Source organism: Coccidioides posadasii, chromosome 5 (genome assembly GCF_018416015.2).
Source record: "Coccidioides posadasii str. Silveira chromosome 5, complete sequence".
Classification (NCBI taxonomy): domain Eukaryota; kingdom Fungi; phylum Ascomycota; class Eurotiomycetes; order Onygenales; family Onygenaceae; genus Coccidioides; species Coccidioides posadasii.
The window spans coordinates 935,829-960,860 of record NC_089411.1 but is presented as its reverse complement, the minus strand read 5'-3'; the positions used below and the strand labels follow the sequence as shown (position 1 = coordinate 960,860).

Sequence of the window (25,032 nt, the reverse complement as noted above, 5' to 3'; positions counted from 1 at the left end):
CATGTGGCTTTGCGTCAGAGCCTCAACTTTAATATCCTCCCGGGCCAATCAGCAGCCGGTTCGCATTTCTTTGCTTTCTCGTTCCGGCGAGCTTCGCTGCGATCTGCCCCAGACTGCCCCGGCTGCTCGAGGCTGCTCTTGCGCTCGATGGCAGGCGTGATTGGCCATTGGACCTTGCTCATACTGGCGTGCAGAGTTTGTCGACGGTTGTGGGGTCACACACGTCTATGTATGGATGCCTCGATGGACTCTCCTGGGTCCGGAGTATCTGTACATCCAGACTAGATAGCTTTTTTGGGGAGTTCTACGGAGTAGAGTTACATACTGTTGCTGAAGAAGTACCGACTGCCAAACCTTGCGAGAAACTGCCAATGCGCCATTTTGACCACAGCCACAACCGTTGCAACACGGCCTCTCGTGTCTTTTGCGTCGCATCGAGTCTAGCCGGTTGTTTCACTGTGCTTCTTTTTGGCTCTTTTGAAAATTGCGGCCTTGTTTGGGCACCCTTCAGAGATACAGGGATCTAGCCCGGTGATATGTTATATACATACACAGTAAGCACACTTTGTGGCAGGCCAGGCTGCTAGCCACAAGTTTAATGATATTCAAAGCCAGCCCTTTCTGGCTTGTCTTTTGGTGGTGGTGGTTATTATGATGATGATGTCATATTGTTTAACCACCCAGAGAAGCCACAAGGTTGTCTTTGATGTTAAAAACAGAGACCAGTCCCTGCTTGTCCCTTTGCAATCTTCATTGCATGTCCTATGAGCATAACCTTGGGGAAATAGAGCGAAAAAGGAAAAAGAAGAGAAAGAAGGGAAAGCAATGAAGAAAGAAAGAAGAAAAATCCATGCATTCGAGGTGGAAATGCGCCCGTGAAGGGGTGCCCTTTTGGAACATCACGAAAAAGAAGTATCCAATGTTTACTCGAGGCAAATGTTACACCACATCCTACCAGCCAAGATGGTCGGGGCCTTGCATCTTCCATATTCCTGCAATCACCGAGCCCGCCAGTACCGCCGTGGCGGGGCCCAAGAAAAGAATACTCACCTTGTTGGCCCCAACCAGAGCTTTTCTCTGTGGACAGGTTAAATGGGGTTCGTCTATACATAGTTTTACACAGAATCCGACATCGCAATCTAAAACGATTTAGGATAATAGAGCTTATTTGCGTTTGGACCTAATCAAGTAGGGATCGAAGCTAGCGCTACACAGATCAATCAGAGCAAGCAAATGGCTAAAGCTGGAACTGCAGTACATGTATATGCATCCAGCCACCGGGGATGTTCTGAAGGCAGAGAAACTGGAAATTTCAATCATTGAGAGAATGCCCATCTTTGAGCTAAACAGCTATGGTATTGCGACAAGAGATGTAGTAGGAGTGCCCATAAACACAGCAAAAGGATCTGACCAAAGAAAAATGGGGGTATCCAAAACATATGAAGTGCAAAGGGAGATCAGGAATGAAGATCAAAAGGAAAAAAAGAATTGTGGGGTGGAACCAAGTGTACACATATTAAAAGGAATAGCAGGGGTTGCCGTTAGATAACGGTTAGATTAGGGAGCCTGCCTTGCTGCATTCCTCCTTTTCGCATCTTCAAGCGCCTTCCGCAGCCGATCCTGCTGTTGCTCCTCCTCGGTTGGGGCCGAAGCAACCAGCGGGCTTGAGGATGAAACAATAGCCGCCGTCGGGATCGCTTCCGTTACCGGGGCACCGTCGGCTCCATTACCCCCCTGGCTGTTGCTAGACGATAGCTCGCCTTTCTGCATGTGCTGCAGCACATCATCTATGCTCTTCAATATCTCCTGGTGTCCGCTCCGAACGTCGGCCATTCTTGCATTCAGGTCATCTTCGATTTTGAGATCCTCTTTCTTCTTTTCTTCTTCGAGACGTCGGAAGATATCCGGACTGGCGTTGGCTACCTTCGCTTCTGCCACCGATAGCTCATAGTCAGCGTTATTCAGGAGGCGGTCTGCCATTCCGAAGCTGGAGAGAATAGACTCCGAGTCACCACCAAGGAATCGGACAAATCCAGAAGTCAGCGTGAGAATATTTTCAGCCTGCTGTGGCAAGCTATTCATATCGCTAACTAGACTTGGATCGAGTTTCTCAATCTTTGCGAAAATGTCGTCGAGGAGACTCTGGTTTTCGCCAATTCCACGCATGCTAGCCTCATCGAATACGTCCATGAGCTGATTTGCGCGGTCATCTCGGGCCTTCGCTGCTTCGAGAAGGATCTTCTTATCAGCGACATCGAAATCTTTATCCATCTGCTTCAAGGCCGACGAATCGCCCAGGAAGACGAAAAAGCGGCGCTCCGCCTTCTTCCTTCTTCTCTCGCGCTCAAGAGCAGCTTCTACTAGCCTTTCGTGACGCATTTCTATTTTCTGAAATATATCAACCGCATTTTTCATCGCACATGATAGGTGGAATTTTTCAAGCTTAGGTGTGGACCCAGAATCTGCTTCGGAGTTAAGGAGGTCGAGCGCCTCTTTATAATAGCCTTCAAGAGTTGCGATCTCAGCTCTAAGCCGCTCATCCACGCGGGTGAACACGATCTCCACAAATTTATCATATTCTCTCCTCTCCTCGTTGAGCTGTTTTTGAGCCTCCGTCTGCTTGAACTCCGTTTCTAGAACATTAATATCGGAGTATCCGATCTCCTTGTTATTAAAAAGGTTGTCAATATGGTGTTCTGACGCTTCTTGTCGTGCCCGGCGTTGGCCATCTAGTTGGCCTTGTCTTGAGCTTGCCCCACGATCCCATGCTTCCAAGCTCTTCTCCATGAAATTGAAGTCGTCAGGGAATTTTTCCAATTCGTCTCGAGCAGCTGCAATCCGTGCATCAGCGGCTGGATTCGGTATTATTGCCGGCACCAAAGTTCGGATATCGTCCAAGATCGCCGTAGCTATGCCTTTTTTGAATGGATCTGCAGTCGGCGCCCTGATCCTCAAACTCGACTCTGGTCGCTTGCCTCGATAAGCAACACTCTTTTCCCGAACGAGCCCCAAGAATGTTTCATCATGTTCAGCTCTTAGCGGTCGAGGCATGCCTGGCGCATCTGAATCACGACGTAGCTGCGAATTTGGTTGCGTCATCACCCTTCCGCTCTCTGCCGATGCTTGTCTTAAGGCAGAATACGCCTGGTACGCTGGACGCTCAAAGCTCAAAGGTTCTGAACCTCTCTGAGGACCTTCTTGGTACCGAAATGGGGTATATGGCGTGGATGCCTGGGGAATGATCGTGGCTGCACCAGCTGGGGGCACCGAGGTGGCTCTTGGTAACTCTCCTAGTGGGTTTCTAGATGTTACAGGGGAAACAACGTAGCTCGTAGCATTCAAGCTCTCAGCCCTATTTCGAATCTGCGCCGGGGGAGTAGGGTTTGACGCGGATCGCTGAAGACCGGTGCTGTTCTTGAGTTCTGCCTGTTTTCGCCTTAGCGACGAAGCGAGCACGGGGCGACCACCTGGGCTGTAGGTAATAACGTCATCCTCTTGTTCCATGGGTATGGGTAACTCGGTATCAAGCTGTTTCAGCTCCGGTTTCGTCGGCGCCTTGAGCTGGTCGGCGTGCTTCGGTACTTCATCATTTGTTGGCTTTGTTTTAATGGCATCCGGCACAATCTCCACGCTGTAAAGTATTTCTCGTAGCTTGGACTCCTTGGTCATAAATGCTGTAAAAATTTTGAACTTCTCCTCATCTGATTCCGTCGCCATTTCTCTTCGAAGCATAGTAACGTATCTCGTTAACGACGACTTGTACCATGGGTCAAGGTCAGCGTACGGATCAGCAATAGTTGTGATCGACTGCACAATAGGTTGATCAACTCTGGACGTTATAGGAGGGCTGTTTTTGGGTGACAACTGCAAAACGGAAGGCCGAAGTTGTGACACGGGAGTCGCCGCGCGACTGGTTCCTTTCTCAGAAGTGGCGGACGTCTGAAGATCTGGCTCCACACCTTTTTCTGATGGGACTGGATGTTTATCTTCGATAGGCACAGGCCGGGACCACTCCTGAATGACGTTGTCAATCTGGCCCGTGCTGTCTTCAGCTGATACCGCACTCGAGAAAGAGTCTACACTATTCATACGATCAGCCTGTTGAATCTGTCTACGGTCTGAGGGTTGGGTTCCGGCGTCAATGGACGAAACGGGAGAGACCCGGCCCTGTTGGATTTGATCGTGTTCTGGAGGAGGGGATAAAATCGGAGGTTGCGATTCCGATTCCGACCTTTCTGGTCGGTTAGACATAGGTACGTCAGAAGCCAGTTCAAAAGTCTTTGTTGCCTGAGGTGGTTTTTGAATCTTGAATGTGTACGCTTCTGTGTCATCTACTTCCTCATGCGTGGATGAAAAATGCTCCCAGTCAGACGGCCCTCCTGAGCCCAGGGCGGAAGCGCCTGGTGTAGAATTTGTAGGTTTGGTGGTTTCTGGCAACACAGGAGCGGGAGTGGGTGGAGGTACGTGGGCCGGAGAAGAAGTGAAGCTCGGGTCCTCTATTGATGGATTGGGTGGCGGCAGAGAAGGCTCATTTGGTGGAAGACTAGGAGGTCGATCAGGTACGTTGCCCAGGGCATGTGTATCGTTTAGAGTGTTTGAACCATTGAGGCCCGTAGGTCCCATCTGAGTGATAGTAGGGATGGGCGGCTGCGGCTGTGAAGCCGGAGCTGGAGCTGGAGGCGGGGGATGCTGTGGCTGCTGTGACTGCTGTGGTGGTTCATAGTTGTGCGTTGGCGGATGAGAGGAATAAACTGGGGCGTTTGGCCAGTTTTGCTGGGCCTGCTGGGCCTGCTGGACCTCCGCTTGGTACGCGGGTGGTATCGGCGGTGGCTTGGGTGGCACCGCCTGACTGACGCCGGAGTTGGAATCCGAATATGGGTGCGGCTGCCAAAATTGCGGCGCATGCTGCGGCGGCTGTTGCTGTTCGGGGAAATGTGTAGGGGGATTGGGCGGATAGTAAGGGTGTTGATTTTGCGCAGTATTCCACGGCTGTGGTCCTAAATGGGCCTGTGTTTGAGGTTGATCTAGGCTGCTTGTTGGGCGTGGCTTCAAAATATCAGTGCTGAGAATTAAATAATATAGATAATAAAACTACATACCGGTAGAGGAGGTGGAATTTGACTGCCCTGCGCAGCACTCGATTGATGATGGTGGTGGCCATAGTGCTGATTGTACCGTACGCCCCAAGTAGACGTATCTATATTCGGTGAAGGGATGCTGGGTGCCGGCTGAGAATGCGAGACATGATCAAGCGCTGGAGACGGTGTGGATCCGGGCATAGGCCCGTACATATTTGGGTTATAGAAGGATGTGGCCGGCTGGGACGTCGTGGGAACTTGAGTAGGCGGTGGGGATGAGACCTGTGATGCATTCCACGACTGTCCATGCTCTGCCGGCTTGCTCTGCTGCCATTCGGGATATGAAGGCGGGGGGCCCGTAGGATAGTATGACTGCGGAGGAGGAGGCTGCGAGCCGTACATCTGGGATCCTGAGTGCGACATTTGAATCCGTTCGGTCGACAGTGTAGCTGTTGAAAACTAAGCTACCGGCTGAGCAATCAGTCAACTATGCTCTGTGGGAAAAACAGGCCGGGTACTCCGTACAACACCTCCTAAGTAAGATTCAAGACCACAAGGGAAATCCAAGGTGTCCCGCGGATATGCAGATTGTGATTTGCTGTCGCGGATGGATAGCTGCGAAGACTCGTTCACCTCATAATCAAGGCTGTCATGGGGCCCAGTGCAACAGTTAGGTATCTCTGTCAGGAGTGCAGCGTGATATTGTTTATTATTGCTCTTGTGATCATCGGACGGGAATCACTCAGGTTTTCATTGTCCTCGCAGGGCCCTTCCGTGGGCCGGACTCCGTACTCCCAGGGGAAGTTGATCAACGAGATGCGAAGGGGGAGATGTTGGAACTAGGATGAGAGAAATGAACTTTCGATGCGGGTGGAGTTATGGTGGAGCTGCTGAGCTCGTATTCTTAACGCCCAACCTCGACCATCGACAGCAAAGACGGCGTGGTCGACGCAGCCAAGGACCGCCACGAGCACGCTGCAGTGCACCAGATGGGCCGTTTTATCGCGTTTGCATCCGACTAACCTTGTGGTTGAGGCTATGTCCATACGCAGGACGTGCAGACATACATCTACTGTGATCCAGCGTCTTCGTGTCTTCGGATGCGCTGATGGCCTTTGATCGAAGCTACGGTAAAACTGAAGCGAGGCCCGTTCTTGTCGTCTTCCCTTCGAGTGGCGCCTGCAAACAACCTTCCGCCCTCGTTTTTCAACCCCCTGACGAGCCTTCTGCCTCTCTTGCCAGCCAGTGGGCGACGCTTCGTACCCAATTGACTCTGCTCTTTCGTGATTTCCGCCCTCTAAGCCACAAGGGCCGATGCCCTCTGTCGATCGGAATCCAGGCATAAAAAACTCCGTACTCCGTACTCCGAGCGGAATACATTCTCCATCAGACTCGTGGCCCCGAAAGAAAGGGGCTGATACCTAAATAGACCGCCTAGGCAAAAGGCAAATCACCTAAGGGGTGAATTCAATTACCCTTAACAATACCTTCGAGCAAGGGGATAGTGTTACTCTGAACATAAGTGATGATTCAGGTATTCTCCAGATGGAGGATTTCAATTACTTTTACCCACTATGGAGTACCTATTATTCAAATCGTATTTTCCTCTTTGCTCTACTCCGTACAATTTTACCCGGCCTTGATCTTCCAAGCCAGGTGCTTCAGCTCCGCCTAAACAATGGCTACTAGCAAGATCTTTGTCGTCAAGTGGACGGCGGAAATCTCCTCTTCGTGACTCGGTCGCGGATACCTTTCAGCGCCCATAGAAAAATCAGGGCTCTATTGCAGGCATCGGAAGAGGAGGCGGCAAGAAAAATTCACTCTTCTTCTTTGTTCTGCTATCCTTTAACCGTGAATATCCCTTTACTCCTTCATTCCTTTGCAAAAAGTTTTCATATATGGTGAAAAGGTCAGGTTGAAATAAATCAACCATTGACATTTGGTATCATTGTCATGCAATGAATTACTTTCTTCTTTCTTAGTCTTTTATATCCCAATCAGAGAACAATAATACCATTCTAATGCCATTGTCCAACTCATAAAAATGCTCCTTATGGTTCTCATTATGATGTGAATAGGCTTTCAAGAATCACCGGCATTGAAAATTCATCAATTCAGTGCAGCCATGGCTTATTCTGCCATGCCTGTCCTTATACTGGCTTCCCCTATATCTACCTCATGGGTAATGTCATTTACAGCTCTTTCCACGCGCTTTTGGCGCAGGCATTATAGAAGAACTCATTTTTCTGTAACCTGAACCTGGAGCTTCATTTTTCCCTACCTCTCGTCACCTCTTCTCCACCTCACTTAATCTATAGATCTTTGTTCTTCTAACGCTTTCACTCTACTATCATAGCCTGACATTTTCTTGAAGTGACTCTCGAATCCGATATTTTCAATCACTTTATCCTAGTTATCAGATACTACATTTAAAGAAAGGCCCACACAAACCCCGAGTCTGAACCCCGGCCTTTTCTCGAGGTCAAAAATAACAGTGTCATGGATGGTCAGGACCTTCCAAAACCACCTACTTTTCCGGTGCGGCCAGATCTATTTAACGAAGTGGAATGGGGTCCGTTCCCTAGCGACAAGGATATCGCGCTGGCATATAAGCTCTGGATTCACCAAGATGGGCTTCTTGGGAAGGAAGTACGCTACGATCCCGGGTCAGGACGAGAGGATGAACCAGAGGACGATGGCCCCGATACCTGCCTCGTCCGAAATGTGTACGAAGCCTTGATGCAGCTTAATCCGTTGCCTTTTGCTAAATCGCAGCAAGTTGAGACTGCCCAGTTTAGACATGAGTACATCGCTTCTGACGAGAGCGATGCAGGCCTAGGGACCGTGAGAGCTAAGGGGTGGTCATATAAGGAGCTATTTGGGATGGAGTACCAAAATCATGCAGATGAGCCGGAGGTGAAAATAGAGATCAATGGCCTTGACTTACATAGCTCCCGCTGGAGGAAGGCCGGCTTGCAAAAAGAACTCCGGGCGAGGCATCTCAACACTAATGGAACGGTCGCGGAATTAAAAGAACGCCTTCGCAACTCTGAGCTCGACAACTACAGATTAGGGGCAAAGGATATCGACAAGGGAAGCCGACTGCCTCGTCAAACTCTTCTGCAATGGGGATGCACCCGGACAGATGATTATATGTTGAAAATATCGACAGAGACCATATTCAGTCCCGTGGATATGTATACTTGGGCTATTTTACTCAGTCCATACAATCCTGCATATTGGACCAGCCGAGCCTTTGTTTATTATCAGATGGGTCACCTCGATCTCGCTCTCGGAGACGCCCATCGTGCGCAGCTATTGTGTGATGTTATAACCAACCCGTTGGTCCGCAACTCTCAGCCGGGATTATATACCCGCATATGGGACGCTATAGAACGCCATATCTTACAAATAAAATACGAAGGGGTAAAAATCGCTCCAGAAATCAAGAAGCTTAGAGATGTGTCCGGCGTCAGCGCCTTTATACCGCATGTTCGGAAATCGCTACATCACATGATATGTCTCAGTTTGCTTACACTACAATGCTGGGAGGATTATCAAACGATTGAAGGTGACCAGATCAAAAGAATTACAATGCGGGATCGGGACAGCCGGGCAATCCAAGAACGTCAACAATTGTTTGCGGAATTTGTCAAGGGCGTTTTGAAAGAGAAACGAGAAGACCCTAGAGAGTTTTTCTACGAAAGCCATTATGGCCATATCCCTGGGAAGCCTTATCCCTACTACCAGCCTATTGCGCGCACATCCAACGAGGTGATAAACAATATCAACAAGGAGATCATTGGCAATTCCCAGTCGATCCAGCTTGGCCCGTGCAAAATTGAAGTTAGAGGAAAGTCAGACCGCCAGCTAGGTGTATTTGCCAGAGAGTACATCAAAGCCGGAGAAGTCGTATATGCTGACGAGCCATCCATTCGGGGCCACCTCCACGATTTCCACCGTCGAAAAGAATATCGGTGCGAAAATTGCAAGCGGAGAATTACGGCAGTTCCTAACAATAGGGATGCACTATATTATATTAAAAATAGCCTCGCCGAAGCGCGAGCTTTAGGAATAGCATGTGAGTGCGCCTTGTCGGAGTCAGAGCCTCTGTTTTGGTGTAATCCTCCGCGGTCACTTGAGGCAGATGCAAGAAAACCCGAGGACCGCCCTCATCAAGCCGTGAGCAACGCCGTGCCGCGTTCTCGTAAGAGGGGTGCCGACGGGGAGGATGATAGTGGCGGAGAACGCGAGCCAAAGAGGCAAAGGACTGGCCCCCTTTCATGTTTCCATGTGGCACTTACACATTATCATTACCGTACATGCGGGAGAGACTGGCAATGGCTGCAAGATGCAATGAGACCTGTTAAATGGGCTCTCGCAGAGAGGACACCGCGTCTGCACTATACAAACGAAAGACACGGAACCGTTTTAAGCCTTATGCTTAGAGAGGTCTTCGACATAACCCTTGAAAGACGAGAGACAGATGGGAAGCCAAATCTCCTAGCTTATGAGATTGATGAATTATTTCCGCTGATGGGGGCTGACAAGGAAATCGAAGGGCACAACTTCCCCTTCTCATTCGCGGCAAATATCAAAGTTCCGTTTGATATCCTGCAGTGTCTTGGTGTTAATATATTCCGAGACATGACGTTCGACACATGGGTCATTCAACTTGTTCTCAGGAAATTGCTGATCAACGCAATTCCCTGGGACCTCAATCGACGTGTAGCGGATGTCGTGGATACCCCTGAGAGCAAGGAACTCCGTCGCAACGGACTACCGAGTTTGCCAGAGATCAGGTTTTCTGAAGCCGATCCGACCATTAAGGATCTCTATATCTTCCCAGGAGTGTCGATGTTCAACAGCGCTTGCCCAGACCAACACAACGTCAACTGGGATTGGGATCTAGCAGTTCCAAATCGTATGGTTCTGTGGGCAACAAGGGACATCGAAGAGGGTGAAGAGCTGCTTATCCCATATGTTCCGATGAAGATTGGAGGGGATTTTGCGCAGCGTATGTTCGGAGTTGGCTGTCGATGCAGCAGGTGCAAGGACCACCCAATCGTAGAAAACGTCTATCGTACCCTTGGGCCTTATGGGGACTCTAGCAGCAAAGACAGTGAAGAGAACACGGCGGACAATAGCGAGGACGACAACGATGGCGGTCAAGGCGCCGACGACAATAACAACAAAGGTTCCCCGATCACGGGAGAAGAGGAGTCATCGTCAGAACCGTTCGCTACGCAACGCGCGATGACGCCAAACCCAGAGGACGAAGGGGAGTATGATGAGGCTGATTTCCGTGAGGAGTCAGTTCAGGCAAAGGATCATTCCGGTGAGCCGTTCACTGAGGCCGTAGTCAGCTGGCACGCGGATAAATTGAGGACTGCGCTCAAAAAGGCGGCTAAGAGGCTTCCGAGACATAGAAGAGGAGCAACAGACGAGCAAAGCTGATACTGACAAGCGAATATTATATGGAATGAATAGCGTGAACTGCTCAAGGGTATGTGGGCGCGGAGCGTGCTCTACGATTATGACCCTGATATCATGAATACGACGTCTAAATCAAAAAATAAAGCTTTCTACGGGTTGAATTTTAAAGAAGTGAAAGCAAATATAAAAAAAAAATTCCCTAAGATTCAGCGGATAGCTATGAAGTACATGGGTCTTGTTGAAAAAAAACATGTGTTCCTCAAGAGTCATAAGCATTTTCCTCGAAGTGAGGCGAATAGACAAATGGCATCTCAGTTGACAAGTAAAATTCTGTTGATTGGCTCAGGAAGAATATTACAAAGGTTCTTCTAGTTATATAGATTAGTGCCTACAAGCTAGATAATTAGCAAAAGTTAGCATACAATGGACAAGGAAATTTCAGGAAGCTCAGGGACGTAGGGATGACCTGAGTGAATAGAATATGGCATATATCTAAAATTCGGGAACGAAATATTGTAGAATTAAACACCGCAGTTCCAAATTCCAACCGAAAATCTGGCTGAAAGAAAGATTTAGAAACCCCAATAGTTAAATGGTAGCTCGTCGCTTTATGATCTCAGTTGCATAGGGATAACCCCTTTATGGAAGACCGACGAGTCAGGCCTTCTGCTCTTTGGTCATAATCAAGTCGACTGCTAATTAGGTGAAGGAGAGTGGCGAGGATAGGAGCCGATTTCCAAAAGCAGCCCTTGGTCTTGAACAGCTCTACATATCTAGTGTCGCGCCATCTAGCATAATCGCACGATTATCTGTGGGGACGGCTCGGAAAGAGCAAAGGGAGAGTCAACACCCACTTTAGGTGATTCTGACTCTAGGCAGTAGCTAGGCGACAAACAGCACCTCGCAGGACACATAATCTGGGAAAATTAGGGATTGGTCTGGGGTGCAATTCGGTGTAGACTCCTTGAGTGATTGGGCACTAGCTGGGGACCCGGAAGAGTAGCAAGGGAAATAAAAGGCAATCATTTTAACAACAGGCAGATCATTCCATTTACCTGCTCTGGAGTCAACAGGTCAGCTGAGAGAATTCCAGGAGTGGAGATACTTTGCTTGCCAACTTTGTATCCCTAGCTGATTCTAAGCGGATACTAGTACGGTCAGCTTCCAACATGATGGTGCAGACGGCGAGTCCGGGAGATTTTCATGCTACATCTGAGTCAGTATAGTAAGTCCCTGGCCAGCGAGAGAAATGAGCAGCACGAGCAGGCAGGAATGCGCCTCTGGAACTAGATGAGCCAGGGCGCACATTCACACCGCATTAACCCAGTATATGCACATATCTCCATCCTGGGTCATTTAGCTGGCGTCTTTAGAATAGTCTGCCGTCCATAGTTTATCCTCAAGGCCTTGGCCACACCGCGAAAAATAATCTCATAGTGCATATCAGCATTGGCGAGCTGTATCCCGTTATCGTAAGTGCTCTCTATACGTGGCGGTTGTGCATGAAGGGAGAGCGATGTCTGGTCATTTTCACCAATAGCAGATCACAACCAAGTAGTTTTAGCAGTAATGGAGGATGAGATCCCCGTTGAAACGCGGCCAACCGCTCATGACCGTCGAATTCCCTGAGAAGGGGGGAAAAAAAGAGAAGGAGAGAGAGAGAGAGATAGAGAGGGTAACGAGTTCTGGTCGGTGAAACAGCCGCGGAGCTATTTTGAGGACGGCGAGGGCCCACACCAACCAAGCGCGGCAGCATACAGGAGAGAAGCTGGGTCGCCGGGTTGGGATCCATGGCATTAGCCGTTGAGAAATCGCGGATACTCCGAGCTGCACCCCACCGGCTGAGCCTATCATGTCGTCAGAGCAGCATTTCTCGCCGCTGCACAGGGAGACGATCAACTGGTATCCTTTCAATCAGGTGATTTCGACCGGACGTGGCCGTTCCCGCAGACCAGCCAGGGAGGCATCGCAGCGGTGCAGGGAGGAGAACGCCCAAGAAAAGAAAATCTCACACGCAAAAATCGGTGCTGGTTGCGGCTCCAGAGACGTTTCTGCGGCACAGTCATCGGACATTGCCTGACTTTGCGAGCTGATTGCACAGACCTCCTCCGTTATCTTCCCCAATCGGATCGCTACAAGCACCCTTTCGCAAAGTTCTTGAACCTGGAAACACCGTTTCAACGATGCCATCGGGACCAAAAAAGGCCTTTTTTTCGAATTCAAGGTCAAGGCCTGGCCGATAGTTCACACGCATTCGCCGTTCTCGCAGCCATCATCTACCCTTCGTTACGTGGTCAGCCTACATGGAGTCTCCATTTAACTGACTGTGCCGCACGTAAAACGGCCCAAGGGGAAAGCTAGTCCTCTGGTGTGCAGATTGCGACCACGTACTCCGTACACGCGACCCCATCCCAGAGCAAGGGATGCTCGAGGTGCCCGCCCGTTTGTGGGAGTTAAACGAACTTCGTCCGAACCGACCTCAAGGGTGTCTGCAGGCACAGTCTTGCCCCAGGAACCGGATTTGCACGCTTTTCTCATGCAGCAACCTAATTCTGACTGAGAGAACAAGTGACGTGATTTTTTTTTTTTTTTTTCTTTTTTTCCTTTTCTTTGGGGGGGAGAATTCCAAATGACGGGTGCTAGAGGAGGCTCGAACATGTACCTCTGACGGCCCCTAATGGTAGTCGGTCCGGTGCCTTCACATCTGGTTCGAGATGCATCCTATGGTAATCCAGATCTGCCCATGATCTCAGATAACCGCAGATGCTAGTTCATTGTGGAGTCACTGCTTTCTTTTTGCTCATCCTTCGCTATTCACGCCAGTGATGCTTCCCCGGATGAGGTTCACGCCAAACTTGCTTCGAATTTTGCTTAGATCTGAATTTTTTTTTTTTTTTTTTTTCATAGCCCTGGTTGTTTCCTGCATCTTCGGCCGTGCCACAGCCGCTACCTATGTGCCGTTTCGAGATGTCCCCTGGCATGTGAAAAGCTTTTCTCTTGCTTTCCGGCGCCTTGATTTGATTGTCATCCCTGACACCGTTGAGAGCTCCTCCTCGCATCCCGCAGGTCACTACGCATCGGGAGGCCTCCATGCGGCCCCCTCAGTTCGAGATATGACGTTGCGCACACGTCTTAGATTTCCCTTTTTATTAATCCGACACTGGCCTGCGGCCGTTTCTCTGTATTAAGCGCCGCAAGGAGCGATCTTTTCTATCCACTGAGGTGCGGCCGTTCGACTATTTGCATCCCGGTGCAGCTATCCCCTTCCTTGTAAAGCGGCTGCTTTGCGACCGCATTCGTCGAACTTTGCGTCACTCTGCGCCTCCCGTAGATTCTGCAATATCGGAATTCGGCGAACCTTTACGGGGTGGGCTCGTTTCTCAGAAGGTACATAAGGGAGCGCGTAGGTTCTTCCTGCGTCCAAGTCAAGCACTTTCCTCACTGTATTCCAGTTCGCACTCGAGTTTACGTGAAACTAAGACGCAGGGAACGGCTATCGACTTTAATACCTTCTACCCTAGCTCCAATTCTCTAAAGTTCCCATGTCTGCCCCAACTAGGCAGCTCGGAAAGCTATCAATTGGAGGCATGCCGACCACTCGAGCACAGACCCAACGAGGAGCCAGCGTTCCTTATGAAACTGAGCCTCGTTCTGATAGTGAATCTGAGGAAGAAACCTCGAGCAGCGATGAAGAAGTTCCTTCTCAACCCATTGCGAGAGTGGTTCGCGGATCCACGAACATCCCTTACGATTTGGGAGGGCTCTCTCCAGCGGCGAGAGGGCGAGTTATGCATGGCTTAAAGGGTGAATTCGTTGTCGATAGATGCTGTGCTACACGGAGAGGCTTTGATTTCGATGTGGCAGACCATGGTCGCGTTGGACTCAATGACGGCTCCCTGGCATGCTCATGTCGTGACTTCGGGCAAACGAACCTTGCATGTCGCCATATTTATGTGAGTTTCAGTTCCTCCTTTGGCCTTTGTGGTGTGAACGACAATACTGATATTCAATAGTGGCTTGTAGATCAACTGCACCGAGGATTTTATCCTGGGCTTCCTCCGCAAGCCGTGCGAATGTCGGAGACAGGAGAAACGCAGTTCTTCTCGCGTATAGCCGAGATGCTGGGGGATAAGATAGAAGAAATTGCCAAGAAGCGTAGCTGGCCATACTTCCCTGGAGTGACCTCTCCTGCGGATTCGAGCACCGGTGGGCCAGAATCGATGAGTCGCCCTCAGAAAGCCCGCGACATCCTCTCTGCGTTCAGCAAGTCAGCCATGCCTGACGAGTTTCGGCCGGATCTCGTTGAGACTATTAATCAACCTCGGACCCCAGAACAGTGTGTGGTGCAAGGGGATTTTGAAGCTACTATGTTTCGTCTCGCTGTTCATGACGAGAATGTTTATTCTGGCCTTCGCAAGGTCATGCCCTCAGGAGCGCGAGCAGATATTTTCTTCGACAAAATCCAAACTAGAATTCGAATTTTGTTTGCTGAATTTGACCGATATCGGGAGACTGGCGCCGTGCGCCCGGATGGTACTGCATTGGAGATCCCAGTGGTCGTTGAGGAGCTGAAAAGGAGACTTGATCAGATTCAACGCAATATCCTCGCTCGCTCTCCACACGGTTCAATTGGTGCCGCTGAAGCGCTGATCCACTTGCTGCGAGAAGTTTCCACTCGAAACTACGATGCTTTTGAAGACGCCGACTGGGACCGCCCAGTTCCTGCTGGAGAACAGGAGGAAGAGCGGAATCTATACCTACAACTTATCGACCAGTCCGGCCACACGGACTCATTCTTCGTCCTCGACTGCCTTGAAATTCTGCCCGATTTTGTTGTACGCCAATGGACCCCACAGCTGGCAGCTATTTTCAACGCAATTCATGCGAACGGTGCCTCGCTTTCATACTTGCGCAAATTGCAGGCATTGAAAGCTGGGGTATCTGGTCACAAGAGGCCTGCTGCGGGCTTGCCTGGAACCGACAGGAAGAGAACAAAATAAATTCAGTCCATTTGGATACGTTCTAAGGGAATAAACAATTTCATGTTGACCGAAAGAGGCGCGAAAGAATATAGATGAAAAATAGAAGTATACTACGGACGTGTCGCTGCTCGATGGAAACGACTATTTTGCCTATCCTACCTTCGCCAACGTCCACGATATTCGGTTGATCAATGCAAACAAAAAAGAACAAGATAAAAGATATGACAAGCGAGGATGAGATGAACTTCGAGGAAGTAGAGAATCAAGCCTTTAAGCTGGCTTTAAGGTCTGTATGATGATGTGTTTCCAGGTATTTTCATCATAATCAACCGCGCGGCAGGAGTTTGATTTGTTTTCTACACGTTTTTCTTTCGGTTTCATGTGTCTTAATTCTGATGCAACCAAGCTGGCCTTGTGGTTTATGGAGTAAGCTACGCTTACTGTTTTCTATATTTGGATAATCGTTAATATAATATGGAATCATATCCAGGATTATAGTTTCATTTCTCATTATCTCATGCAATTCATTGTCAGAAAGAGTAGCAAAAGATAGTAAGGGGGGATGCAACATTAAGAGAGATCCAGCACAACTCTTCCCTGCAACTGCCCCTTCTCCATCTGCTCAAATACTTCCGTCAACTTATCCATCTTCTCTACTCCAAAGTGGGTACTGATAATTCCTCTGGCCGCAAAATCTAGGACCTCGATGGCCTCTTGCCTGGTTCCGACTGCCGAGCCAATTATCGAAAGCTGCTTTAAAATAAGGGTTGCAGGAAACGCAGCGCCGATGGGAACAGGGTCATTCTCTGGAACGCCGACACAAACAAGGGCACCGTTCATGCGCAGGAAGCTGACGGCCTGCGCATACGCCGCGTTGGATGCGGTGCAGACAATGACAGCATGGGCACCCATGCCATCGGTCAATGAAATAACTTTCTCGGCGAGGGCCTTGCCATTGTCGTTGGAGGGGAACTCGGTGATATCAAGGAAGTGTTCGGCTCCAGATTTCAAGACAAGGTCCTTTTTGCTACCGTGGTCTATCCCAATGACGCGATGGCCTAGGCCACGGCTAGAAAGCTGAGTTGCGAGATGGCCAAGACCACCTCCGGCACCGGAGATTACAACCCAGTTGCCAGGACGGGCACGGCTTCGCTTGAGGGCAGCGTAAACGGTGATACCGGCGCAGAGCATTGGTGCCGCAGCGTCTGAGGGAAGTGAGTCGGGGATAGGCGTCACGTAATGGGCTGGTCCAAGGACATATTGCTGGAATGTGCCGGGTGTGTAGTAGCCGGAAACTTTGCCTTTGACGCAGCATACGTCGGTGCCTTCAAAGCAGGGTACTATTTTCACGGAGATATCCTTTTTAGCGGGACGCAGGGCTCGGCGAGTACAAAGGGCCTGAATGAGACACTAACGGCAGGTTCCACAAGCAGACGCAACCCACTTAATACCGACGCGGTCACCAATCTTGATGCCTGTCATATCTGCACCCGGCCCGAGTTTAACGACTTTTCCTACACCTTCGTGACCACCTACCTGGCCTGGCTGAGTTGGATATGGAAGGGCTTTCCACTGCAATAGCGCGTAAGCTTGTTACACCATGACGACGCGTGAGGCAAGACATAGGATACTGACAGCGTTAGTCATGACGCCAAAGTCTGAATGGCAGACGCCTGAATGAGTCCTGAACCAGGTGTCAGTTTCCAACAGGTCATGATTTCGTTCGGGTTCATACAACCTCCACCGAAACGTGCGAGGATGAACTTGCCAAAGACATACAAATTGATCAACACTTCCCCTGGGCCTGGCTCCGGAACATCGACCATTACGACCTTGGTGGAAACCGTCCCAGGGTTGTCATAGACAACGGCCTTGGCCTGCTTTGGGATCTCGATCGCTGCCATGACGCAGACGGGTTACTAGATGGGTGGAGGCTAAAGCGTCAAGGTTGAATGTAGATTCGAGTTTAATACCAGAACTACTGGCAAACAGAGCAAGTGTGAGGACCTTGTTTGTTGCGAATGCCCTGGCTTTTAACAAAACTAACCGGGAAGAAGAGAGATCCCTCGCAGCACCAAACTATGCCGTGGGAACGGCGAGGATCCGGCGGAATTTTAAATCTGCTGTGGTCCTCGACGCCCAGGCTACAAAAAAACTCCCGCATTTGGAGGTGGCCAGAACGGCGACTATCCTTTCAGCTCCAGCTTCATGCCGAGGCTGTCAAACCAAGTAAACTAGTTGGGGTTCGTCCCACCCTCTATGCCCCTAGCCGTCTCGTTTTGGCTTTTGAGAGATCTCGCAGTTAGGACTCGATGTTGAAGATGTCATCTTATCTTGATATACGATGTTCTAGGCGCCTGAGAAGAAGGAATCGCAGGGAGCTCAGGCACAGTCATCGAATCCTTACGCGCGACGGTTTGCACGCGAAGGATCTATGCACAATCTCGACCGGTTTCACAAACGAGGAGCGGATTTATTTCGAAAGCTGGCCTGGGCACGCCGTAGTCGCTGAAACTATGGAGACCCCTGGTACAGTACTCTCTTTCCCCGCATTCCAAGTCGTCACGTCATACGGAACAGCCTACACAACGTGCGAGACAAGTGAGGTGGAAACAGCGAATGCAAACCCACATAGAAATGCGGGGTCTGGGGTAACCGTTAGCAGACCATTACGCGGCGTTTGATAGTGAAGGCTAGTACGGAGGAAGACCAAAGTCAAAAGCCTCGCTCCTCGGGGTCGTGCTTTTAGCACATGGTTGAGGGGCTAGGAGGAGCCACGATGCTCGTGGGCGCCGAGGTATCATGTAGGAATGTTTCCAGGCATATCATCTTCCGCTTCGGATCGACGGGCGGTCGTTAGAAGGCACGTCGAGTGTTCCGCGGCGCCGAGACCCGCCCTGCGGTGGCGTCGAACCTTCGCGGATGAGTTAACTAGAGTAAACCGGTTGTTCGCACGTTAACTTGAGAGTCAACAGTTCGTCGTTGGCTGACTCATCAAGGGCCATTGATTAGTCACCACGCGACCCGCGTCCCTCGAGATAGTATTTCAATATCCGACGACGAGAAATGACATTAGCTCGATCGGTCGTCGGCCCCGTCCATCGCATCCCTATTAACTACGGGCTGGAGTGTGTTTCTTCAAACCCAATGAAATGAACCAATGTGCTAGTCGAAGTTTATCTACCCCTTTGGGTCAACCTCCTATGATCCCCCTAAAGGCAGCTGGCGACGATGTTTCGTTTCAATCTTCAGGCGTGACCCCGAATCGTAACTATATTCATTTCCTCAGCAGTCAGGGTCTTCCGTTGCTTGGCCTATTCCCTTCGGCGGCTTTCGCACGTCAAAGCGATGTTGGAACCCGCCTGGGTGCATCCAGCCAAAACATGTATCATTTCGCGTCGTGGTGGTCATGAATTCGCTAAATGTTGAAGGTGGGTCACCGACAAGGAGGGGCCCAGGAGTAGAACGTTCTGCTCGTTCTCGAGTGGTGCAAGAATTTGCTCCTCAATGTTTCTCGCGAATTCCATGTCCTCCAAATTCGATGCGGGATCCACATAGCATTTTAGACAATGCGATATTGCTGAATAAAAAGCGAAGGATATATCCCCTTTGTTTTTCTGTGTCATGAGCCAACGCCGCACGGTGTTGAGATCGGAAAGCTCATTCGGTTTGTTGTCGGGGCCTAGGTCGTCTGCTTGACGGAGTTTCTCAATCGGCTGGCCGCAACTGATCTCAAGAAGCAATACCCCGAGAGAAAGAATCTTGGAACAATCGTCCCCAGGGGACGCAATGTTTTGACCATCCGGTGGAGGGTTATGGTGGTGCTCGCATGTTAGATATGGGTATCTGATGTCGACTGCAGCTGCAGAACTTTCCTTTGCTCTGAAGAACATGATATCTGTTTTGTTCCATGACCGCTGAAGCCACGGAGTCTGGTTCAATTGAAGGAGGGAGGAGGCAAGTGTGATAGATAGGCTGTAAATTTCCTGCTTACTCAATGGACCTGGTCTATTTGCCAGTATCTCACCAAGAGAGACACCCTCGTCCACGTCGGTGGTGCTGTGCGCCTTAGCTGGGTATGCACCTCTGACGCAGCCATCCTCATCTATATAGAAGCCTATGCACGGATGACAGGGCTGCTGAATTACTGTACACAAATTTCTGACTACTGGGAGCTGGGATGGATCTCGGTATGGAAGAGCCGTGGCTGGAGTATGAGTGGTGGTTGTGGCAGACGAGATGACAATTTTTACAGTAGACCTGCCGGTGCGTGCATAAATTAATTCTCGTACAAACATTATAATTAATCAAAGGGAAGCTCTTAAAATACTGACCTGCTCAGCTTGGTTGTGGCAATATCAGGCTCTACAATGTGGAACTCAGCCTCGAGCCATTTTCGAGGGGACGGCGTCTGCAACAGCGAGATCCCAAAGCGGTGAGAGTCATATTTCTCCAAATCCCCTTTTTGCTGCCAGTCCGACGTGCCTCTCTTCTTTTGTGTCGCCAAGCGCTGTTCAAGCAGGATCCCGGCGGAATGCTTGGAGTGGTTAGAGCACCAGGTTCGAGTCAACACATCAAACAGCCTGCCTGCATTCTGCTGCATCACGCGGAGCGGAAGGGCGAACTTTGATTTGCTCCTCGCATTGTAAGGCTCCTCGAGTTTCTCGGCCTTTTCCAAATATGTGTCTAACTGGGTGATCGCTTTCGTCAAGTCATCGAGACATCTCCTGATGCTCTGCCGCTTCATTGTGAACTTGATTCGCTCGCGAAACTCGAATCTAGGCAGTCTCCCCACTTCTATTTGGGGTGGATTGGCTGCAACAATTGCCTCAAGGCCATCATGGGTGATCCTGTCTGCGCCTTCAATGTTGAGATTTCCCGCAATCGCCTTCATCGTGCTCTCGATGTCTCGGATTGTTCTCATGCATGCGGGGTATGACCTCCCCAACTTCTTTCGAAGCGCGGCTTCTATCTCTTTGTCTCTCCATAGCTCGCTATTTGCATTTTCCATCATATCGAGGAGCTCTTGCGGATCAGTGATAGGACTAAGGAGTATCTGCATCGACTGTTCGTATGACGTGTACTGGTTGACGAGCTCCCGCGTAGCTCGAGAGAGCTGGCCACGATATTTAAGGAATGCCTTGGTTGGGTCGAGGAGGTTCTCGTAGTTTTCAAGGGCGGATATGACAAGCGGGATTGACCCGAGCACGAGGCCAGCAATCTCCACTCCAGTCGCCATTGCCAGTGTCCAGCTTCGTCAGTGCAAGCGAAGGAGACTCAGGGACCAGTGGTTTTGCTGAGGCATGCGCCCTTACGGTCCCTCTGTGCTGCGGGCCCTACGGGACCTGAACGACCTGTCCGCACCTTCGTTCTCAGTGTGAGCGGAGCCAGAGCACTCCCAAGTAGCCACTGGGCCAAGCGAGAACGTTGGCCGGTGACTTGGGTCACTGGAGCTGCTTAGGGTATCCACTGCATCCGACACAGAAGCGTTTTTACAACAACAATGTAGAGGCTCACCCAACGAGGTCCAACTGAAGGGAGAGCGAAGCAGCGTGGAAAAGAATTCGCCAACCGTCGTGATTCAGCTCTTGCAAGGCCCAGCGGCCAGGCGAAGAAGGCAACGCGCGCGCCCAGCCCAGCCCCTCATCTGCAATCCTATCATCATCGCGCCTCACGAAGACCCACACTCTTCACACCACTGATGACTCCCTTGCGCCTTGCTCGTCCTCTTGTTCTCATGGTGCACTCAAGCACAGGGAATGGATTCGATATACCGCGCGACGGCCGCCAGCTGGAAAAGCTTCCAACAGCTGGCGGCTGCGCTGAAGGACCCAGAACATTGCCTCCTGATGCCCCCCGGTAAAGTTGAAAACCAGTATGACCGGTTGAAGCTGTGGTCAGGGAATCTGGGCGCTTTGCAGACTGAAAGGGCCTCCCTGGATTTTCGGCTGCGGGAGTCGACCGTGGTGCGCATGAATGTGCTCAAGCTGCTAAATAAATTGCAGCAGGCGTTGACTTTGAGTATGTTAACTTCGGTTGGAGGAGCTTGCTCCACAACTCCAACCCGCCCTTTCAGGCTGTATTTCTGGTTTGAGTCTCACGTTGATGGATAACGACAGACGTATTGCTCATTTGCTGACGACTGGGAAAGGCGTCGAAGTTGCAGCCGGAACACGGCTACCCTTGGAGAAACTTTCGCTACCCAATGACTCCAGCGATGATGAGTCGTCCGCGGAAGACTCCGATGAAGAGCCTCTGACAGAACTCGGTCTCCATATGAGCACAATTACGGAGATCCTTGCCGACTTGTACAGACTTGCTTTCAGGATAAGGAGTACTGCTACGAGATTGAGATCACTAAAACCGTTGCTCTACAGGGAGGTCGACGAACAGACTGGCATTGACGTGTTTGCCGGCTTTGGTTATTTCGACATACGGCATGTAGAAGACTCGTTTATCCAACTCCGGAGGGAAGCTGCCCAAAAAATGTCTATGGACCTCTCAGAAGCTGTTAAGATAACAGCAGAGGATAGGGCTCTAATCGATCGTCTGGGAACGACAATTACACAACGTCGAAAATTTATTCGCTACTGGCAAAGGCATGCACAAAAGCTTGCGACTGTAGACAGTGAAGTCGTTCCACTTCGGCCTACTCCCACAGCGCTCAAAAATTTAGGACGGAAGCTAGAGATGCACGGTTCGACAGAAGGGCCCAAGCAATTTGACGCTGCACCGACTCACAACACCGCCAAAACAACTCTTTTATCCGAGACTGTTGCCACCAAGTACGATCGGAAACTCGACGACATGCTTGAGACACAATCTTTCATATCGTATGCGTCCACGACATTCGATATGCACGGAGAACCAGTTGATGTCCCACCTCCTCCTTCTGCCGCCAACAAGAGCCCGGAGTTTCTCTGTCCGTATTGTGGGATAATGTGCCCATCCAGTCATGCAAGGGGGCGTGCCTGGAAGGCACATATTTTTCGAGACCTTCAACCGTATGTTTGCACTTACCCAGCCTGCCCTGATGGACTGCAAATGTACACTACCCGACATGCTTGGCTCGAGCACGAACGACTGGCGCACCGTCGTGTGTGGCAATGTTTTGAGCATCAAGCGCTCCTTTTTAATTCGAAATCCGATTTGCGTGATCATCTCGAATCACAGCACAACAATATCACTGGGGCCCAAATTGAGAATTTCCTTGAGATTTCAGAATCTAGTCTTAAAGACCCGCGAGAAAAATGTCCCATCTGCCTACTAGAGCGGCAGTTCTACCAACGGCTAGATAAGCACCTGTCCTTCCACCTAGAGCGGTTCTCGACTTTTTCAACTTCTGGAATTATCCCAAAGGACGACGGAAAGGACGAATCCGATATTGATAACCAATCCGCAAGACCTCGTGCCCGAGAGTCCATTCATTCAGCTAGTTTCGGTCCCCTAAGTTTTGAAACCACCCCACGATCCGTGACACCCCCATTGGAGGAATTCACGCTTCCGGCCGATATACAACCCGTTCTTCAATCCGATTACCTGCCACCAACATCTCAGGGTAGCATTGAAGTTGGAAAGAAGGAAATCGAAGATATGAAAGATGAAAAGATAGAAGATGACGATCCTGAACGTACCTGGGCCTATTTGGTGCCTATAACTCGCAATGGTGGTAGCATTATGTCACTCAAACATGAGGCTGCCCCCCATGCTGTTTCAATCAGTGATGAGAGCAAACCTCTTGCTCGAAGACCGTTTTCAGCAAAATCATATTTAATTGGCCGACATCCCGAGTGCGGTAGGTTTCGACTATTGATGGCCACCTAGCTATTACTATCATCATCATCATCATTATTATGCATTTTACTCGGTAGTTGCTCCACACGCTGACCCGAATGATAGATTTGATTCTCAAGTCTGCAACAGTATCAAATCGCCACTGCATAATATATTGCGAAGAGAAGAGTGGAGCTACTGTTGCATTCCTACAAAACCTCTCCTCCAACGGGACCTTTGTTAACGAAACGTTCGTAAGGCGCAACAATAGGCGGCAACTTGCGGATGGAGATGAGATAGCTATCACCCTCGAGTATCGGTTTATTATCAAGTACTCACGAAAGTCCCACACGAAGAGTTTCAGCGAGAAATACACCATCATTAAACCAGTTGCAAGGGGTAATTTTGCGACAATATACTCCTGCGTTGAACAGTCCACGGGCATTATGTATGCGGTAAAGAAGCTGGAGAAGCCTAATGACGCACTTAGGCTGGGTATGCAAAGAGAAATTGCTGCGCTTATGACGATCAGACATCCCGCCCTCCTTCCTCTGGAAGAGCCATTCGATGAGATTGATGCATTGTATTTGGTCATGGAGCTTGCCCCTGAGGGTGACCTTTTCGATCAGATCGTGTCGCGCAAGAAATTGACCGAGTCCGAAACCCGCATCGTCTGCTTTCAACTATTTCAAGGGGTCAAATATCTGGTTCGTGCCGTCTTCTCGTCTATTAGAATCTAAACTAAGAACTGGTTCCAAAGCATGAACGGAATATTATACATCGAGACATCAAACCAGAAAAAATCCTGGTCTTTGACAAGGATTTACGTATCAAGCTCCATGTCGAATTAACAATGACGGTTGCAAACAGCGCAACGGACATGTGAGCCCGCCTGACAGCCCCTATATGAACTATCAGCTAACTATTGAAATAGGTTCGGGTCCGTCGGTTGTATGTTTACCACATAAGCTGATATAGTCTTGTTACTAACTATCCCACAGATGCTGCGCCTGAAATCCTCACGAGACCCTCTGGTACGGGGCCATATACACATGCCGTAGATATCTGGTCTCTCGGGGTGGTGTTGTACATCTGCCTTTGCGGATTCCCTCCATTTTCAGATGAACTTTACACCCCAGAATTCCCTTATAACATTACACAACAAATTTTAAAAGGTCTATTCAGTTACCCATCCCCGTACTGGGATTCTGTTGGCGATCCAGTGCTGGATCTTATCGACAAAATGCTCTTGGTGAATCCGAAGGATCGCTTGACCATAGAGGGCTGCCTCGAACATCCATGGCTTATATCCGGAGACTCCTCTCTTCCAGTTATCACAAAAAGCCCAATTGAGACAATGGAAGATTGGAGGCCGACCAAACTAGAAGCTGAACAAGCAGGAGAATTGTCGAGTGCTTCTCATCAGGCAAAATCTTGAGTCTCCTCAAGGCAGGTTACCCGCCGATAGTTCCAACGAAGTTCTCTTTTCCTGACACTGTGATAAAGAATGTCCTGAAAAAGCATAGTTACCTCAAGCAAGCCGGCTATTAGAAGTTACGAGACAAAGGTGCAGGCAACATGCGCTTTAATTGATTCCATCAGGCTGTAAGAGCCGATTTTTATTTATTTATTTTATTTTATTTTCTAATAATTTTTGGGTGTATATAATAACTGAGGTCAGACGCTTATTCGCTGCCGTTTGAAGCATCGTCGTTTGCGTCCCCTGTTGCCGGCCTTGGGCAGCTGTGCCGAACCCGGTTTGA

General features: G+C 49.8%; 7 protein-coding genes across 7 annotated transcripts; 4 read left to right on the top strand and 3 right to left on the bottom strand.

Moving 5' to 3' along the window:
- Nucleotides 1-1,557: 1,557 nt before the first annotated feature.
- Nucleotides 1,558-5,501, bottom strand: D8B26_008298 (uncharacterized protein; the record flags this gene model as incomplete). Its single annotated transcript, XM_003068066.2, has 2 exons — nt 1,558-5,046; nt 5,100-5,501. 2 exons carry the CDS (start codon nt 5,499-5,501, stop codon nt 1,558-1,560), a joined length of 3,891 nt encoding a protein of 1,296 aa, XP_003068112.2.
- Nucleotides 5,502-7,577: 2,076 nt separating this feature from the next.
- Nucleotides 7,578-10,535, top strand: D8B26_008297 (uncharacterized protein; the record flags this gene model as incomplete). Its single annotated transcript, XM_003068065.2, has 1 exon — nt 7,578-10,535. The coding sequence occupies one exon, from the start codon at nt 7,578-7,580 to the stop codon at nt 10,533-10,535; it is 2,958 nt and encodes a 985-aa protein (XP_003068111.2).
- Nucleotides 10,536-14,056: 3,521 nt separating this feature from the next.
- D8B26_008296 (uncharacterized protein) lies at nt 14,057-15,514 on the top strand (the record flags this gene model as incomplete). Its single annotated transcript, XM_003068064.2, has 2 exons — nt 14,057-14,467; nt 14,528-15,514. The coding sequence occupies 2 exons, from the start codon at nt 14,057-14,059 to the stop codon at nt 15,512-15,514; spliced, it is 1,398 nt and encodes a 465-aa protein (XP_003068110.2).
- A 467-nt stretch (nt 15,515-15,981) lies between these two features.
- D8B26_008295 (uncharacterized protein) lies at nt 15,982-18,503 on the bottom strand. Its single transcript, XM_003068063.2, has 4 exons — nt 17,276-18,503; nt 17,132-17,180; nt 16,912-17,068; nt 15,982-16,836 (listed from the first exon to the last, which is right to left on the bottom strand). Exons 1-4 carry the CDS (start codon nt 17,398-17,400, stop codon nt 16,067-16,069), a joined length of 1,101 nt encoding a protein of 366 aa, XP_003068109.1. The 5' UTR covers nt 17,401-18,503; the 3' UTR covers nt 15,982-16,066.
- Nucleotides 17,578-18,451, top strand: D8B26_008294 (uncharacterized protein; the record flags this gene model as incomplete). The annotated part of the gene is made up of 2 exons (XM_066125807.1): nt 17,578-17,772; nt 17,850-18,451. 2 exons carry the CDS (start codon nt 17,578-17,580, stop codon nt 18,006-18,008), a joined length of 354 nt encoding a protein of 117 aa, XP_065981891.1. The 3' UTR covers nt 18,009-18,451.
- A 400-nt stretch (nt 18,504-18,903) lies between the features above and the next one.
- D8B26_008293 (uncharacterized protein) lies at nt 18,904-20,735 on the bottom strand (the record flags this gene model as incomplete). The annotated part of the gene is made up of 2 exons (XM_003068062.2): nt 18,904-19,756; nt 19,831-20,735. The coding sequence occupies 2 exons, from the start codon at nt 20,733-20,735 to the stop codon at nt 18,904-18,906; spliced, it is 1,758 nt and encodes a 585-aa protein (XP_003068108.1).
- Nucleotides 20,736-21,255: 520 nt separating this feature from the next.
- Nucleotides 21,256-24,738, top strand: CHEK2 (Checkpoint kinase 2; the record flags this gene model as incomplete). The annotated part of the gene is made up of 6 exons (XM_003068061.2): nt 21,256-21,517; nt 21,648-23,291; nt 23,396-23,976; nt 24,030-24,151; nt 24,204-24,220; nt 24,271-24,738. 6 exons carry the CDS (start codon nt 21,256-21,258, stop codon nt 24,705-24,707), a joined length of 3,063 nt encoding a protein of 1,020 aa, XP_003068107.2. The 3' UTR covers nt 24,708-24,738.
- Between the last annotated feature and the right edge of the window lie 294 nt (nt 24,739-25,032).

Excerpts from the sequence above, each read along its gene's own strand:
- D8B26_008295 (XM_003068063.2), bottom strand. The coding sequence starts at position 17,400 with ATGGCAGCGATCGAGATCCCAAAGCAGGCCAAGGCCGTTGTCTATGAC. Across the intron at positions 17,181-17,275 it reads GGGGAAGTGTTGATCAATTT|GACTCATTCAGGCGTCTGCC; the intron begins GTATGTCTTTGG and ends CACCTGGTTCAG. Across the intron at positions 17,069-17,131 it reads TTGGCGTCATGACTAACGCT|TGGAAAGCCCTTCCATATCC; the intron begins GTCAGTATCCTA and ends GCGCTATTGCAG.